Here is a 17204-nt window from a genome sequence, read left to right as displayed (position 1 = left end):
TTCAACTACATATTTGCTGCATTTTTACATAATCCCATAGACTTTAATGGCCAATTTTGGTTCATAAATATGGACAAAAATAGTGCGCTATTTTCTTTTATGTGTGTAAAAAAATCTAAATACTCCAATGTAACTCAGTGGAATTTAGGGCTTCTTCACACGATTGTGTCCGCACAGGTATGTACGTGCACAAAACACAGAGGATAGAACCCATGGATTTCAATGGGTTTGTTCTTATGAGCACGTTTTGTGCTGCAAAGTAGGACTTGCTCTATCTTTCTGCGTTTTGCGTAGCAAAGACCCCCATAGAAGTCTACAGGACGTGCGCAACTGTCCAAGGGGAAGTATGAAACACTGCGCAAAACGCTGTGAAAAGAACACATCTGGACCTCATCAGGCACTAGCCTTTTAATCCGCAGAAAGGGTGAGTCACACGAGCGTGTGAGCGGGCTCTGCGTGCGCAAAAAGTACAATAATATGCACAGATATGTGTGCCAATCAACCTCATCAACCTCGTTTATGCGCAAAAATGTTGCAGAGAGCGTTTTTGCATATACAGTTGTCTTAATAAAACCTTATGCTAACTGTATTACACACGTAAAAACTATACACATCAAGGCTCCTTTACACAGGCGTATTTGTGCATGTATATGCATAGGATATGCTCTATTTTGCGCATTAAAGGTCCCCATATAAGTCTATGGGAGGTGCGCTGTTACGTAAAAAAAAAATCACATCTGCCTGTCATTAGGCTAAAGAGCCAATCGGGGTATGTTCGTCTGCTGCGTGCAAATGAACAAGCCCTGTGTGCGCAAAAAATACAGTAAAATGCGGCGATATGCATGTAAAAAAAAGCCTTGTTCATAGCGCAAATATGTTGCACTGAGACGCATGCAAAAACGCATATGCCCGTGTAAAAGGGCCCTAATACAGACTGATAATTTCCCTGTGTAAATGAGTCCTTTTTATCCAGATCACTTATAGTCCTCCTTTGCTATCCTTGGGGTGACCTTGACACAACTGTTGGATAAAGATGCGGTAAACCTCGTCTTCCAACAATCATACAATAAAATAATTTTCTTCTACATCATAAGCTCAATGTCATTTCCTTCTACCCTAGTTCAGTATGAATGTCTGAGTTAAGCAGGGGTGTAACCTTTGTCTTGAGAGGTGTGGCCTAACGTGTCTCAGTTAGAATTGACATCTACAGACTGTAAAGAGAGTCAAGGATTATTTTCAATATTTCCACCATCCAGCACATTCTGCATACCCCTCTCAAAAACCAATTATAGAAACATACCGCCATTGTATAAACAGGGTATAAATACAGCTCACCACCTGTGTCAATAACTTTATCCATTGCAGTCTACAGCTTAGCTAGAACTGCAGGTTAAAGGGGTGATCTTGATGAGATTACATTGATTACATCGGATTAGCAAATGAACGTGTTCATTCTCTGTGCTTCGGTAACATCATGTTGGTAATTAATCTTTTGAAGATGTACGGTAAATTATTCTTGGGCTGTACATTTACAGATGAGTAATAAGGCCCATTTACACGTAGCAATGATCGCTAAAAAATCGCTAAAAGGCGACCAATTTTAGCAATAATTGTTGCGTCTAAATGTGCGCCCATCGTGCACTTTTCGTGGACTGCTAGCTGATCGTTAAATTCAGTCCAACCTAAAAATCGTCTGTCAGCCTTATCAGCAGTTCTCCATGGGGAGTGTTGATAGCATTGTTTCCCCGTGGAGAACAAAGTAGCTGAATGCAGATAAGAGCCCTCCGGCTATTAACTGCATTCAGCGAAGGCTTAATTTGCACACTTAATTGCTCTTAAGTAGTTGAGTAGCTACTTAATAGTTTATGCAAAATGATCGCTCAAAGCTGTCACTCAAACTGTCGTTTGAGCGATCATCGGCCCGTGTAAACCAGCCTTTACTCATCTGCTCCCTTGTGTTCGCCATCTTCTATTTCCCCAGTGTTGCTATTCTTTCACAGTCTACTCCAGTTTGCACATGCCAAGGTCCAAGCGGGATTATAACAGCTCCTGTTAAATCAGTACCGTGGAATCAACTTTATTCTGCAGTACTAACTGAACTTGCTCCTGAGATCTACTTGGCACCCATCAACAATTAACCTGTCAACAGATTGTGACCCCTGGCCAAGTAATAACACCGTATCGTTTCAAACTTAGTTAATAAATATAACCACTGTAAAAGCAGGCCATTTGGGGAGACCTCCAAATACTGTTGGCCCCAATCCTACCTCTGTAACCAGACGCCTTGTGACCCTCTATCATAACTGCATATAGGGGAGGTCACCATGTGTGCATCACCCCCTTTATTGACCTTTAAGGAGACATCTGAGTCGGTGACTCCCTTACACTTCAATGGACAAAGTTACATACATGCATGGCCAAGGTTGAAGAGGATCACAAACCAGCCAACCTTTGGACCTTCATTTTTTGGAACCGTAGGGCTACCAAAAACAAGAAGTGTATACAGTACCATTATAAATAATGACTGCTAAGGACGTCCTTCTGAAATGATCTATTAAAAACATATTGTTGTGTCTAAGTGCCATCATCCCTTCTTTGGAGGGCATGTAGAAGGCTGTTCCTGGGGCAGGAGAGGGAGATATGGCAGATAAGGCATATTTGGACAACTGGAGATCTTTAGAGCAGGCTGGGAGTTTTCCCAAAATGTTGTGAGGTTTTTGGAAGTGGCGTTAGAGGGATTGGTGTTGCAATAGACAAGCACATTATAAGGATAGTTTTTGGGGGGCTCAGCAGGATTTCTGCAATCTGCTGGAAATATATAGAACTTGCATAGCATTCCCCTCACCCCCCATGCTTCTGTAACAGCTTAGTACCAAGTAGATTTCAAGACCCTCTAAAATTACAACAGTAGACATCTACATCTCACTACGTTTGCCTACTTCTGTTATGGGCACTGTATCGCATTGTTACTTTGGCACTGCTATAACACTATATTGCAGTACTATGTGCTATAATATTTAACTATCTGGGCCATTGGGCAATATTATCCTAGTATAGTTTTCCGCATGTTTGCTTTGGGGTCTCCTCAGACTTTGAACTAGCCGGAAAATGATCCTCCAAAAATTGTAATGGTAGAAATTCCCCATTTATTTATTATTCAGTCGGCAGCTATGTTATGTGCAGGACCAACTTTAATAAAAGAATATGCAGTCAACACATTCCTATTCCAAGGACGATACTCCCTAAATAATCAACCACCACATTGACCTTGTTCTGTGAGGCATATGAGGATGTCTTTTATTCTTTATGGCCATACGTTGTGTTCAGAGAAGCACCCTCTGCAGGTATAGTGTCCACTCATAGGGTAATTTTGGGAAGGGGGGTTGGTATCTATATAGAGTATAATAGAATTTGTATCATGTAGTCGTTAGGCAATGTTAGTCATATCCACGGGTAGTTTCATATTGAGAGTATAGCTAGGGTTGGCCTGGAACACTTGAGGACCGGAGGATTCCTCATAGGGGATCAACCAGAAGAAGCTCAACCAGATTAGGATCCATAAACAGAAGACAACCAACTTTTACTGATCACCTGCTGCTGTGATTTATGACTTTTTAGGTACCTTACAACATAGCAGGCCATGCTAATGATATAAGCTTTGTATACAATGAATGGACAAAGCATACGATGAACTTACTAGAGAACAGACCATCAGAACCAGCAAAGTTGTGACACATTTTGAGGTATAAGAACCTCTTCTTCAGATATGCTGGAGAGAACACAGCTAGAGGAGGTAAAGCCTAATCCAGTTGTGCTCTAATTTAAAGAAACTAGTTGTACTCCCTCTGGCTTCTCTAAATTGGAGCATGACTGGATTAGCTGTGTTCTATCCAACATAGCTGAAGAAGAGGTTCTTATGTCTCGAAACACGTCATATCTTTGCCGCTTCTAATAAAGAAGCCAAGTTTTATCTATTAACTCGGTAGGGGTAGGAAGCCAGGATGCAAAAACATTGGGCAATGGCGCAACCTTTCCATGTGAAGAAGATATTGAGTCAATAGATGAAACTTGACTTCTTTATTGGAAGCAGCAAAGATATGACGTGTTTCGAGACATAAGAACCTCTTCTTCAGACATGTTGGATAGAACACAGCTAATCCAGTCATGCTCCAATTTAGACAAGCCAGAGGTAGCACAACTGAATGAGGCTTTACCACCACTAGTTGTGTTCTCTCCAGCATATCTGAAGAAGAGGTTCTTATGCTTCAAAATGTGTCACAACTTTGCTGGTTCTAATAATAGAGAAGTAAAGTTTTTCTTTGCACAGAAAGGTTGCTCCCGCGTCCCATGTATGTGCATGTAGTCTTTACACCCTAGCTTAGAAAAACGACAACCACTCTCTGACCAAAAGTGGACCTGTAAAGTAATATAACATTGGACTACCAGAGGAAAACTATTCTGATGGTCTGTTCTCTAGTAAGCTCATTGTATGCTCTGTCCATTCATTGCATACAAAGCTTATATCATTAGTATGGTCTGCTATGTTTTTACACCCTGGCTCCATGCCCACCGATGCCTTGGTGAGGCCTTTCTTCTGGGCAGGCTTCACCCTGACCATCTGAGACTATTTGCACACTTTCCCTATGGTCAAAGGAGTACACATTTTTTGTGCAAGCATTCTAAGATAATTTTGTAGAGAAACTCTACCATCTTTCTTTCTCCACCATTGGCTTTCAACTCAGCTAAGCTGTTGGCCAATTGTCCTACGTGACCTCTTGTGCCAGGAAGAGGATAAGAGGTCTCAGTGTAAATATGAGGTAAGTATGGACATCACTGTTATGGGGCCCAGCAGTCAAAGAAGCCTGTAAAGAGTGGAGGAACCCCTCTTAGTGGTTAAAAGAGCGGGGTGCAAGTTTCATCACAATATTGTGTTAAATTTTATTTCTGTATGTCTTTATTTCGCATGTAGAGTTGGAGAAGGCTTTATGCTTTTAAAGGGTTGTCCCACTTCTAGCTATTCAGAACCTACCCTCAGGAAAGGTCATCAATAGCACATCAGATGGGTCCACCACTTAGGATCCCCAGCGATCAGCTGTTCCTTCAGGCTGGTGTCTTGGTGTATGGAGCTGTTTTGCTGTAGGAAGCAGATAGCTCTATACATTACACAGTGACCTGGCTTGGTATTTCAGGCTGAGTTTCATTCACTTCAATGGCACTCAGCCTGCAGTACCAACCTTGTCCATTGAACAATATATGGAGCTGTCTGCTTCCGGCAGCAAAACACCAAGACACCAGCTGGGAGGAACGGCTAATCGTCAGGGGTCCCAAGTTGTGGACCTCCACCGCTCTGCTATTGATGACCTATCTAGAGGATAGGTCATTAATAGCTACAAGTAAGACATATCTTTTAAATTATACATCCCTCCTGTTACAGCATTATGAGATAATTACCCATGTTATATTGTAATGCTCAATGGTTCTCAGTTAGTGACCATGCCTCAACAAATATAGCACTGGAAAGGAAAGCCCGGGAGGGTTAGCTGGTATGAGAGCCATCATCAAAGCCTTTGCTATTAGCACCTTTGGCTCTGACAACCGTTACAGCTGAGTTGGTCAGGACTGTGACCGAAAATGGGACTATGACAGTTAAGAGGCAAAATGTGTGGGGAAACTGCAACGTGAGACTAAGTAATGTAGTTACTGATGTAGTTGGAATTCCAAGGGGCAGAGAGGGGGCACATTTTCTGTCCTGCGGGTACAGATGAGACTATGGTACTGTATGGGGAATAATAGGGGTGCTATAGCATGGGGGCAGTATTATTCAGGGGCACAATGGGGGTATTACAACATGGAGGCAATATTACTGTGGGGCAAAATGTTAATACTCCCTGGAGACACTCACTTTGTGGATTGTAGTACTGTGTGGGGCACATAAGAGAGCACTAATATTGTGTAGGGGACACTGAAAGGTGGGAGTAACAGCAGGATGAGGAGCGCAGAGATTAGTTCTGGCTATAAGAAGTCCTCATGGAAGTTTGGCCACAGATAAATAAGAAAAATGAAAATAGACGTCACTTATGAGCATGGGAGGCAACTGGACTGTAATCACTATCACTGTGTAGAACTGGTATTTGACCATTATATGGTGACTGCCGCTGTATCTGAGCACTGAGATATGCTGTCTCATATATATATATAGAGAGTGGGGTGGTCCCCATCGGTCTCTGCTTACAGACAGAAGCCCCCGAGAATGAATTCTTCTGGTGGGCCCTAGGTACTCCAGTCTAACACTGGCCTTGCCCCTGGACTCTTTACGGTTCAATCTCCACTCAGAGAGTGACCACCATATAGGGCTGTCCTTTGGGGCATACAACCAACTTCCCCTACTGAAGGCAGGGGACGTCTTATGGTACCTTGGGGGCACTTGTAACAACCATTAATGTTACTCTTCATTGCATGGCAAAATTATTAGATTACTTTATGTATGGTGCTGTGGTTGCTGTGTTGGTACTATTTGAGCACTGCATGGTGGTATGTATGGTGGCAGTGTACTATATATATATTTTGCAGTGTAGGGCAGAGTATACTTTGTTAAGGAACTGTAGTTGTGTTATTTGGCAGTAGTGTTATTTCGGCACCATACTTATTTGCACACAAGACACTATGTGGGTAAGATGGGGCAAGAACAAAAGAGCATCACATAGGGAACCATCCAATTAAAGGCTGGCACTGGTTGAGCGTAGCTATATATCTGTGCATAATCCTATATGCCTTGTACACCTATACATCTGCTACAACGTACGTGGTCTACACTACCACTAGTCCATGATCCTCCACTTCATGTTTGTAGACGTTTTACATTGTGACCTGATGACAACATCTTGAGAGGTTTTTGCAGGCCAAGCAATAATTTCTTGCCAATCTAATAAGAAGATGCCACCGACCAGTCATGAATTAATCTGCTGTATAGCTTTGTCAAGGCCCTGTGCTTACTAGGTGACATCAGAAATCAATGTCAAACCACCCACAACGGGGGAATTCTTTCCAATCACAAGAGCCACAGGAGATTCCTCTGAGCACTGCGTGAAGTTCTAGGACAATCTGTTGACCACCAAAACATTACACCAGACTGGTCATAGAGCAGAAATTACCCAACGTCTTCCCGATGCCAAAACATCATATGGCTGTTAGGACTTATATCCGTTGTGAATGAGGACCGAATTTGGACCAACACACCAAGAGATAACTCATACTACGCTGTGCACATGCTGTGGAGATGTATCAGAGCTGCGTAAATCCAACATCTCGTTGAGGTCTTACCTCAGATTGAGTTATCACGATTTAGTGTTCCCCGTAAACAGTTCACTTCAGCTCTGCTTCATGTGTCGGTCTACAATTCTCTGAGGAACATACTTTTTTTTTACATAGTCGGATAGCTGTTTGCATGTGATCTACTCACTGCTCTCGTGATACATAGATGATATGTAAGAAACGCTGACACACAATGACTGCGGATGTAGTCTACGCATAGGTCTGCCGTTAACCCTTGGATCATAGGATTAACCGTGCATGGTGGTGGAACTAGAGGTGCCACCATGGTCTATATTAGGCGGCGTGCCACATTTTGCCAACATCTTCTCTAAATGATCATGTGGCTAGACACTTGATTCCTGACGTTCCATTTGACATGGTGGATGTAATATGACAAGGCTCCATTCATGCAGCTGTGATGGTGCAGCTGGGCCAGCGCTCAGGAACCTCTACATATCTCAATAGCCCCAATAACAGGAAGCGTGGGGGACTCCCTTCCCCCCACACACCCTGCCCGCCTGCCACCGTCCCCGCAGCAGGAAGTGTCATACAGACGCACACACTTCCTCCATTTAAACAGCTGAACGTGTAGTATATTGGAGCCCCCCCACCCCCCACCATCACTACCACCACGGAGAATACGGCTCTGTGCTTTTGTTGACTGATATGTATATAGACTGACTGACTAAGCCAAAGTAATATCCGTGGTGTGAGATGTAGAGCAGATATAAGCCTGTCTGTGACAGTAGAGGTATAATATCCTTGCTGGTGTCATGGAAACTCTACATGCCTTAACATACACGTTATCATTCCTGAAATCTTTTTGCAGAGGACTATGGGATTGCATGGCCTTCTTTGGCTGATGGGATAGGAAATAGGCAATGGTTTCTGCTTATGCATTCAAAATACAGAGCTGACTATGTAGAGCTTGACACCCTTAACGTCTTACCTTGATGGGGGCTGTGCTGAAACGGATCTTCCGTGTAGGAGCTGGCTCTTCTTCTTCAGAGAGACCTTCAATCTCTTGACAACTGTTGACCGCTTCATAAAACCCATCCTCGTCTTCATCCAAACCACTTCCCCCCGAGTCCTCCCCTAGTCCACTATAGGCACTGAGTTCTATAACCTCAACTTCTGACCAGTCTTCCCTTTTGTAGTCTTCTTCTGCCACCTCTACCTCTTCCTCGAGCTCCGCTTCCCGAGCTGTCACCCCCTTGGCTTCCGAGCCTCCATTTTCAGTTACAACATTGGCGGTGCCATCATCCTTTGGTGCCTCTGTCTCCTTAACCACGTCCGTCTCCGATTCCCCACTTTCTTCCACTTCCACCGGTTTGATTTTACATATCTCCTGGACTGAGCTTGGCTTCGGAGAAGCATCTACCACCTTTCCAGTGGGCTTCTTCTCTTCTGTGGCCTTGGCTGTCTCTGGTTGGAACAGTCTTGTCCGCCGGCCAGTTGGACCTTTGATGGGAACTTTATGAATGTTATTGCGAAGATCTGCATTCTCAAAAACAGCGCTTAATTGGCTGACGGTGGGCGAGACGGCATCGGTGTCCAGCTTGTCAAGTGATTCTGTGCTCCCACCGAACCTTACTACAACATCCAGTTTTCTGTCCTGAAACCCACCTCTTTCCTTACGCAGGAAGATTCGGTTGGTGGTCTCCTTTTCTTGGAGGTTCCTCTCAAACACTCGGCGTGCCTCCTGCAATTTGGAAGGCGGTCTGTCCGCATTGGTATCGAAATGGCTTACCCGCTCTGATACGCTAGTCCCCAGCTTGAGCAGGGCGCTATGGTTGACGTTTTCATTCAGGCTGCCGGCCCGCGGCAAAGTCAATCGAGATGGCTTCTCCTTGGCCTTACCAGTGTCATTCTCGCTACCTGCTGGACCTGTCCCCATTTGCAGGAACATGTTCTTGATGCGGTGAACGTTGGAACCATATTTGCACCTTGATTTGCGCGCTTCCTCAGACTCCGCTTCAGGTGCCCCATCTTTATTACCGCGTAGCGTCTGCACCCCAACCTCATAGGCATTCCTATGTGGAGAAGAACTCCTGGGTCCCCCACCTGGGGTCTTACCCTCCGTCTTCATCATTTTTGGGATGTAGGACGTAGGTACCCAGATCTCATAGTCCTCTTCTCTCCTCCTCCTCCAACCTCCTCCTTTTTGTGTCTGTCACATCAAGCCGAGTGAAGCATCTTCTCTGATGTGGAGCAGAGTAGAGGGATTATGCAGCGCGGCTATGAAGCGGAGCTATGAAAAATACAGTCACCCACCATATCACTGGAGCTGATACATCCTGGCCTAAACTAGCATCACGAAAAGCAACATCCTCCTTCCTCCTTTCTCTCTGTGACCCCCCTCCTCTCCGTGTATCACTCCCCCTCTCTTGCGCTCTCCCTTTTTTCCTGCCTTCTGCAATCTGAAGGGGTTCCCGCAGGGTCCTATAGAGAGAAGGATTACCAGATCTGAACAAAAACAGAGAGGGAGGAAGGGATTACGGAAAAAAGAGTGATCCATCTGTCAAAATGTATTAAAGGGCTGAGGACAGATAATGAAGAGTTGAAGGCGTGTGAGCACAGATGTGTGTATACATATAAATATACACACATCCATATATACATACAGACACACATCCATATATATGCACATATACATGTATCTATACATTTTTATGTATATATATATTTATATGTACTGCATATATATGAGTGTTTTATATATATATATCTATATATATATATGTATATGCGTGTCTGTGTATATACAGCTTCTTAAGACGAATATATTTGCACGTTTTTTGTGCACGTAAAATGTACGCACGGAATACGTAGAGAGTGGAATCCATTGATGTCAATGGTTTCTTTAACAATTCTTTTGCGCACATTTTGCGCGTGAGCAAAAAAGAAGGACCTGCTCTTTCTTTCTGGGTATTTGCACAGCAAAGGTTCCCATAGACTTCTAATGCGCAATAGATTGCTCAATTCAGTGAAAAATAGAATACTTCTAGACCTTCTGGCTTAATAGCCTTTTAAATCGGGAGGGAGTCACATGTGCATATGAACCTTACCTGCGTGTGAAGAAATGGACAGTTCTACGCACAGATCAACCTCATTCACTGTGCAAAGACACCGAAGTGAACGTATTTACTACTACTGTACAGTTTATAAACTTATAGGCTTTCTCTGATTATAGGGTGACCCCATGCCAAGACTCTCAATGATCAGCTGTGGTCAGTGGAGGAACCCAACATGTTTAAAGGGGTTATCCCAAAATTGACTTTTGATAAAAGTCTAACCACTGAAGCCCCTACCGATCCTCAGAATGGGAGTCCTGTGTCCCATCTGCTCCTTACTGCAGGCTCACTGCACCCACCTACAGCGATGTGGAGACTGAATGAAGTTGCATTCATTTCAATGGGGTTGACAGATATTGCTGATTACAAGAGCTCAGCTATCTCCAGAAGTCCCACTAAAGATGAACGGAGCCGCACATGAGAGGAAAGAAAACGGGACCCACATTCTTGGGATCGGCAGGGGTCCCAGCAGTGAGACCCCCACCAATTAGACTTTTATCACCTATCCCATAGATGGGTGATAAAAGTAAATTTTGGGATAACCCCTTTAAAAACTTATGTTGGGTCTCTTAACTTCCCTGCAGCACCACCACAGGGGAAAGTAAGCATTAGAGAGTTCCAATTGAAACAAACGGCCTGTCCATGTAAGGCATAAAAGTTCTGGGTCCTCCAGATCGAGAAACGCTCTTTGTAATGGCTCTCCCTCTGGCTAATTGATGAGGGTTCGAAATTAAGGATCCTACTCAGTTTCCTTAATAGGGTAGTTGAATGTAAATTTTCAAAATCCCTTCAAAGGGGATGTACCAAAATAGATGTTTTTCACCTATCAATAGGATAGGTGATAACAGTCTGATTGGTGGGGGTCTCACTGCTGCGATCCCAACCAATCCCGAGAACAGGGGTTCCAGTGGCCCTCTCTTCTTGGTGGTTGCACATGCTCCATTCATTTCAATGGAGCTGACGGAAATAATGAAGGACAAGCACGCAGCAATCTCTGGTCGTCCCATTGTAAATGAATGGAGAAGCACTAAGCATGTGTAACCACTGCTCATTCAATCTCCTTTTCATTGCAGAGGATGCGGTGCGCCTGCAGTGAGGTGGATAGGGTAAAGTGGACTTCCATTCTCTTGATCTCAGAGGTGTGACCCCTATCGATTAGACTTTTATCATCTATGAATAGGTGATAAAATTCGATTTTGGCATAACCCCTTTAAACACTTATGTTAGGTCCCTCCACTTCCCTGCAGCGCCTCCACAGGGGAGATTAGGCATTACACAGTTCCAATTGAAACCAATGGACTGTCTATGTAATACAGAAGTAGGTCCTCCACATCGAGAAATCCTATTTGTAATTGCTCCCTCCTCTGACTAATAGATGAGGGTCCGAAACAAAGGACCACCCCACTATTAATTCAGATTTCCCTAGTAGGACAGTTGAATGTGAGTTTTCTAAACTCCTTTAATTGCTAATAGCAATGCAGATAGAACAGGACAGACTTGGCCTTATTTGTCATAAGGATTTAAGACGTTGTCATGGTGGTAAGATAGAAGTACCTCCGTATTAACGGGGGTAAGGCGGGGAGGTTAGAGATTATGGTGGCTGGCAGATATTAGGATGACATTCTGGCACAGATATGTGACCTGGAAAAGACGATCATCTATTTCAGCGTGACAGAAACAGCGGGGGCTCCATGATCGAATGTGACGCTCAGGGAGGGAGAGAGCATACAGATATATACGGACGTAGCAGAGCTCAGGTTATCATTTGGTACAAATCATGTGATTTTGTATAGGGCTATTTTACCCGACCACCTCAGTGAAGTTCAGGGAACTTGTGTGACATATGGCCAGAATGCCCCCTCTTGACTATACTTAATAAAACATGCAGATATAGAGTTACAAGTCCTGTTATAACTCTCCAAGGACTTTATAGGTATTGTGGACTAAAGGACAAAACCCTATATCATTAGAATATTAATATTCCTAATAAAAAGTAGTATATATGGAAATATGTGTGTGTATATACACGCATTGTGAAAAACAAGCCCCCCCCCACCCCACACCTAGAAGGAGCTGTTTGAATGGAATGAGACTTTCTCTGTGTGAGTGTAACGTTGATATAAGTAAGTGATTACAATATGAGAGCAAAAGGGTCATTTATTGTGGAAAACTGACCCCTTGTAGGGAGGCTCTAGTACCCTGTTGTACCGCCTCCAGCTTGAAAACAAGATGTGATATGGGTGGGCGTGGAGGCTCTAGTATCCTGTAGAGCCGGCTCTAGGTTGGATACAAGAAGTGATACTGGTGGGCATGGAGGCTCTAGTACCCTGTAGGGCCTCCTCTAGCTTGGATACAAGATGTGATACAGGTGTGCATGAAGGCTCAAGTACTGTGTTGTACCGCCTCGAGCTCAGATACAAGATGTGATACAGTTAGGCATGGAGGCTCTAGTACCCTGTTGTATCGCCTCTAACTTGGATACAAGATGTGATACGGGTGGGCATGGAGGCTCTAGTACCCTGTTGTACCCCCTCTAGCTTGGATACAAGATGTGATACAGTTAGGCATGGAGGCTCTAGTACCCTGTTGTATCGCCTCTAACTTGGAAACAAGATGTGATACGGGTGGGCATGGAGGCTCTAGTACCCTGTTGTACCGCCTCTAGCTTGGATACAAGATGTGATACCGATGGGCATGAAGGCTCTAGTACCCTGTACGGCCACCACTAGCTTGGATACGAGATGCGATACAGGTGTGCATGGCGGCTCTAGTACCCTGTTGTACCACCTCTAGCTTGGATACAAGATTTGATGCAGACAGGCATGGAGACTCTAGTACCCCGTTGTACCACCTCTAGCTTGGATACAAAAAGTGATACAGGTAGGTATGGAGGCTCTAGTACCCTGTTGTACCGTCTCTAGCTTGGATACAAGATGTGATACAGGCAGGCATGGAGGCTCTAGTACCCTGTTGTACTGCCCCTAGTTTGGATACAAGATGTGATACGGGTGAGCAGGGAGGCTCTAGCACCCTGTTGTACCACCTCTAGCTTGGATACAAGATGTGATACAGGTGTGGATGGAGGCTCTAGTACTGTGTTGTACCGACTCGAGCTTGGATACAACATGTGATACAGGCAGGCATGGAGGCTCTAGTACCCTGATGTACCGCCTCTATCTTGGATACAAAAAGTGACACTGGTGGACTTGGAGGCTCTAGTACCCTGTACGGCCGCCTCTAGCTTGGATTCAAGATGTGATACAGGTGTGCATGGTGGCTCTATTACCCTGTTTTACCGCCTCTAGCTTGGATACAAGATGTGATGCAGACAGGCATGGAGACTCTAGTACCCCGTTGTACCACCTCTAGCTTGAATACAAAAAGTGATACAGGTAGGTATGGAGGCTCTAGAACCCTGTAGGGCCACCTCTAGCTTGGATACAAGATGTGATGCAGGCAGGCATGGAGGCTCTGGCACCCTGTTGTACTGTCCCTAGTTTGGATACAAGATGTGATACGGGTGGGCCTGGAGGCTCTAGTACCCTGTTGAACCACCTCTAGCTTGGATATAGGATGTGATACAGGCGGGCATGGAGGCTCTAGTTCCCTTTTGTACTGCCTCTAGCTTGGATAGAAGATGTGGTACGGACAGCATGGAGGCTCTAGTACCCTGTTGGTCTGCTTCTAGCTTGGATACAATGTGTGATACCCATGGACATGGATTCCATATGGTATCCTGCGGCCCATTGCTTCACATTTGCTGTAACTGAGCCTCTAGTTCGTGCAAACTTATAGGCTGTGGAAGTTGGCATCTCAGATGGTCCCATACATGTTCTGTTGGCGATAGATCTGGTGACCGGCCAGCCACAGAAGTTGTGGAGACATTCCTGTGACCCCCTTGTGTGTGCGGCCGAGCATCATCCTGCTGAAAAATGCCTCTGGGAATCCCCCATGAGAGGAACACATGTGGCTGCAGGATGTCCTGAACATATCGCTGAGCTGTCATTGCCCCTCGTACCACTACTAGGGGGGACCGACTGTTGTATGCAATGGCCCCCCCAGACCATCAAACCAGCAGGGGGCAGTGTGCTGCTCCACAACAAAGGCAGGATTGAGGCGCTCACCCCGAGGTCTACTGACATGAACATGGCCGTCATCAGCGCCCAAATTAAACCTGGATTCGTCACTGAAAACAATCCAGCCAGTTTCACTCTGTAGCGTCCAGTTTTGTTCTTCATGACACCTCTACAAACGGAGGTGATGGTGGGTTTCAAAGACAGAACACATAAGGGGCATTGTGAGACTAAATGTCCTTCAGCCAAGCGCCTACAAATGGTTCCGACAGACACAGGGGTGTAACGATGGCGCCTCCTGTCTCTGGATGGTGGACAATGAAATAGATGTAGTTACTTTTGCTTGTTGGACTATCAGACGTTCCTCTCTACTGGCGGTCTGTAGGGGATGTCCTGAGCCTGGTCACCTTGTGTGCCCTCACAAATCCACTGGTCCCAACACCTCCTAACTGTGTGGTCAGACGCTTCTCTCTACTGGTGGTCTGTAGAGGGTCCGGAGCCCGGTCACCTTATGTGCCCTCACGCATCCACTGCTCCTAACACCCCCTAACAGTCTGGTCAGACACTCCTCTCTACTGGTGGTCTGTAGTGGGCGTCCTGAGCCCAGTCACCTTGTGTGCCCTCACACATCCACTGGTCCCAACACCCCTAACAGTTTGGTCAGAACGGCCCAGGTGGCCGCAGTTTGTTGATACCATCCAGCTTCTCCCATCCCAATAATGCGCCCCCCTCTGGTAACGGGGTGAAATCTCTTCTCTGCGTCGTAAAGGCGTCTAGTGGTCAACAAGCTCTACACAAGCAGAAAATGAGGTCCACTGTAGCCTTTTTATAGTCCAAGGGGGGATACCACGTTTAGGGCCCCAGGTGATACAACTCTCATCATTTGGATATCTGTCTGAGATGTAACTGCATGCCGAGTTTTGCAGCAAACCGACAATTCCTTCCAGGTGTGTAATTTTTTTTTTACAAAGCTTGTGTGTGTGTGTATATATATATATATATATATATATATATATATATATATATATATATATATACATATGTTGTACATCACTAATTTAGCATCTTTAATTGCACTGTCCTGTTTAGAAAACTCATTTTCATGCACTATATTGGGGGATTCAGGGGTCTCCTCTTCAGGATTATCATCTCTTGGACAGAGTAGAGAACAGTTACAAAGAGCATCTCTCTCGCTCTGGAGGACTTGTCCTGTCCGGCATTCTGCAGACAACCCTGTGGCCCCTGTGTAATACCTCATTTTCTCTATGGCAGCGCTGCAGGGAAATTGAACACTTACAGCCAGGTTTTCTCATAGATTACAGATGATCGCTGGAGGTCTCAGCAGGAAGACACTTTGTGATCAGTTTATTGTCAAGAGACCCTTCTAATGTTGAAGATTGTCCATAACTTGCCAATCCGTGAGCGTCTGACCATTGGGATGCTCACCGATCCAGAGAACTCGCCTGTGGTACTTCCCAAAATTTTGAAAGCAGTGTTCGCGCATACATGCCATCGTGCCATTCACTTCTATAAGACTGCTGGAGATAGCTGATTTCAAGCACGCACCAATCTTTGGTAGTCCCATTGATGCGAATGGCGTGATGTCAATATTCAAGGAGGCGCCAAAAGTGATATCTCTGGATCGGTGTATGTGTGTGTGTGGGGTGGGGGGGGGTCACCGATTTGCACGTTATCCCCTATCCTGTGCATAGGGGATACCATGCCAAGTTGGGAGTGCCCCTTTAATGTTGGCGGGCGCCATCCGCTACCGGTCACCAAGAGGTTCACATTTCACAGTAATATGGGGAGAACATCCAAACTCCATGCAGTTGTTGTTCTGGTTCAATGCGGTCCTATAGGTGTACCGCTGGCAAGCAGAAGTGTTACCCACTGCACCATCCCGGTGCCCGCATGAACTTTGGGTTCCATGTTAGTCAATATGGATTGAAGAGAACTGTGTTTTTCCAAACAGCAGACAGAATTGTACTTATTGATCCCATCCCGCAGTGTGAGGAACATTGATCCGCCTTTGCGAGAGCCAGCAGGCCCGGCTCGCTTAACCATTTACTTGCTGCATCCGTTTCTCTGCTGACATCTGAGTGACTGCTGCCGAATATCAATAGCGATAATGTTTTTGTGTCTGGTTTCGCATGTGGTTGGCATTAAAAAAACTACATCTCCCAGAATGCCGTGCATGCCGAAGAACAGCTGGATTGGATGAAAGGAGGGTGGGGGGCTTGTGGTGGCAGAAGGGAGGTTTAGGAGAGTGGGGGTGGAAGACACGGCGCTGGGTTGCATGGTAACAGGTTTGTAAGCAGAGCTGACAGCAGGATAATGAGGGCTGTGACATGTTGGAGAACTACACGCGAATGGTTGTGCTATTTCCCCGGGTGCATGTGGCGTGCTCTGCTGTGTAGGTGGATGACAATTTGGCCTTCAGAAAAGGGAGAAAAAAAATAATGTTAATTTTAGATTGTGTTTTTGTTAATTAGAAAAAAAAAAAAGTCATGGCGATGCTTTCTCTATAGGCTGCAAATGCACGTATGCTGTATAGGCAGCCATTTTGTGGTTGTCGCCTGTTATCTATATGGCAGGAAAACAGGATGCAGAAGGGCTCACGGTCGTACACTAGGATGCCCGAGACCACTGGACATGGCGACAGCGAGATTCCCGCGATTATCGCTAATTGCCTGCCCCGACTGAACAAAAATGTGTTCGCTTCTCATTCGCCGCTCAGTTTCTACAG

At 45.2% G+C, this 17204-nt stretch overlaps 2 protein-coding genes across 2 annotated transcripts in view; one reads left to right on the top strand and one right to left on the bottom strand.

The window, feature by feature from the left end:
* PPP1R9B (protein phosphatase 1 regulatory subunit 9B) overlaps window positions 1-9660 on the bottom strand; it is a 32205-nt gene extending 22545 nt beyond the window's left edge. The window contains exon 1 of the mRNA XM_066586383.1: window positions 8261-9660. Coding sequence (XP_066442480.1) covers window positions 8261-9403 — 1143 coding nt within the window. The 5' untranslated portion in view covers window positions 9404-9660. The remainder of the gene's footprint in view (window positions 1-8260) is intronic.
* SGCA (sarcoglycan alpha) overlaps window positions 1-17204 on the top strand; it is a 69481-nt gene that overhangs the window by 2714 nt on the left and 49563 nt on the right. The window lies entirely within an intron of this gene.

The sequence above is a fragment of the Eleutherodactylus coqui genome, chromosome 13 (assembly GCF_035609145.1).
Source record: "Eleutherodactylus coqui strain aEleCoq1 chromosome 13, aEleCoq1.hap1, whole genome shotgun sequence".
In the NCBI taxonomy this organism is placed as follows: Eukaryota; Metazoa; Chordata; class Amphibia; order Anura; family Eleutherodactylidae; genus Eleutherodactylus; species Eleutherodactylus coqui.
The sequence above is the reverse complement of the archived record's forward strand: the minus strand, read 5'-3'. Positions and strand labels throughout refer to the sequence as shown.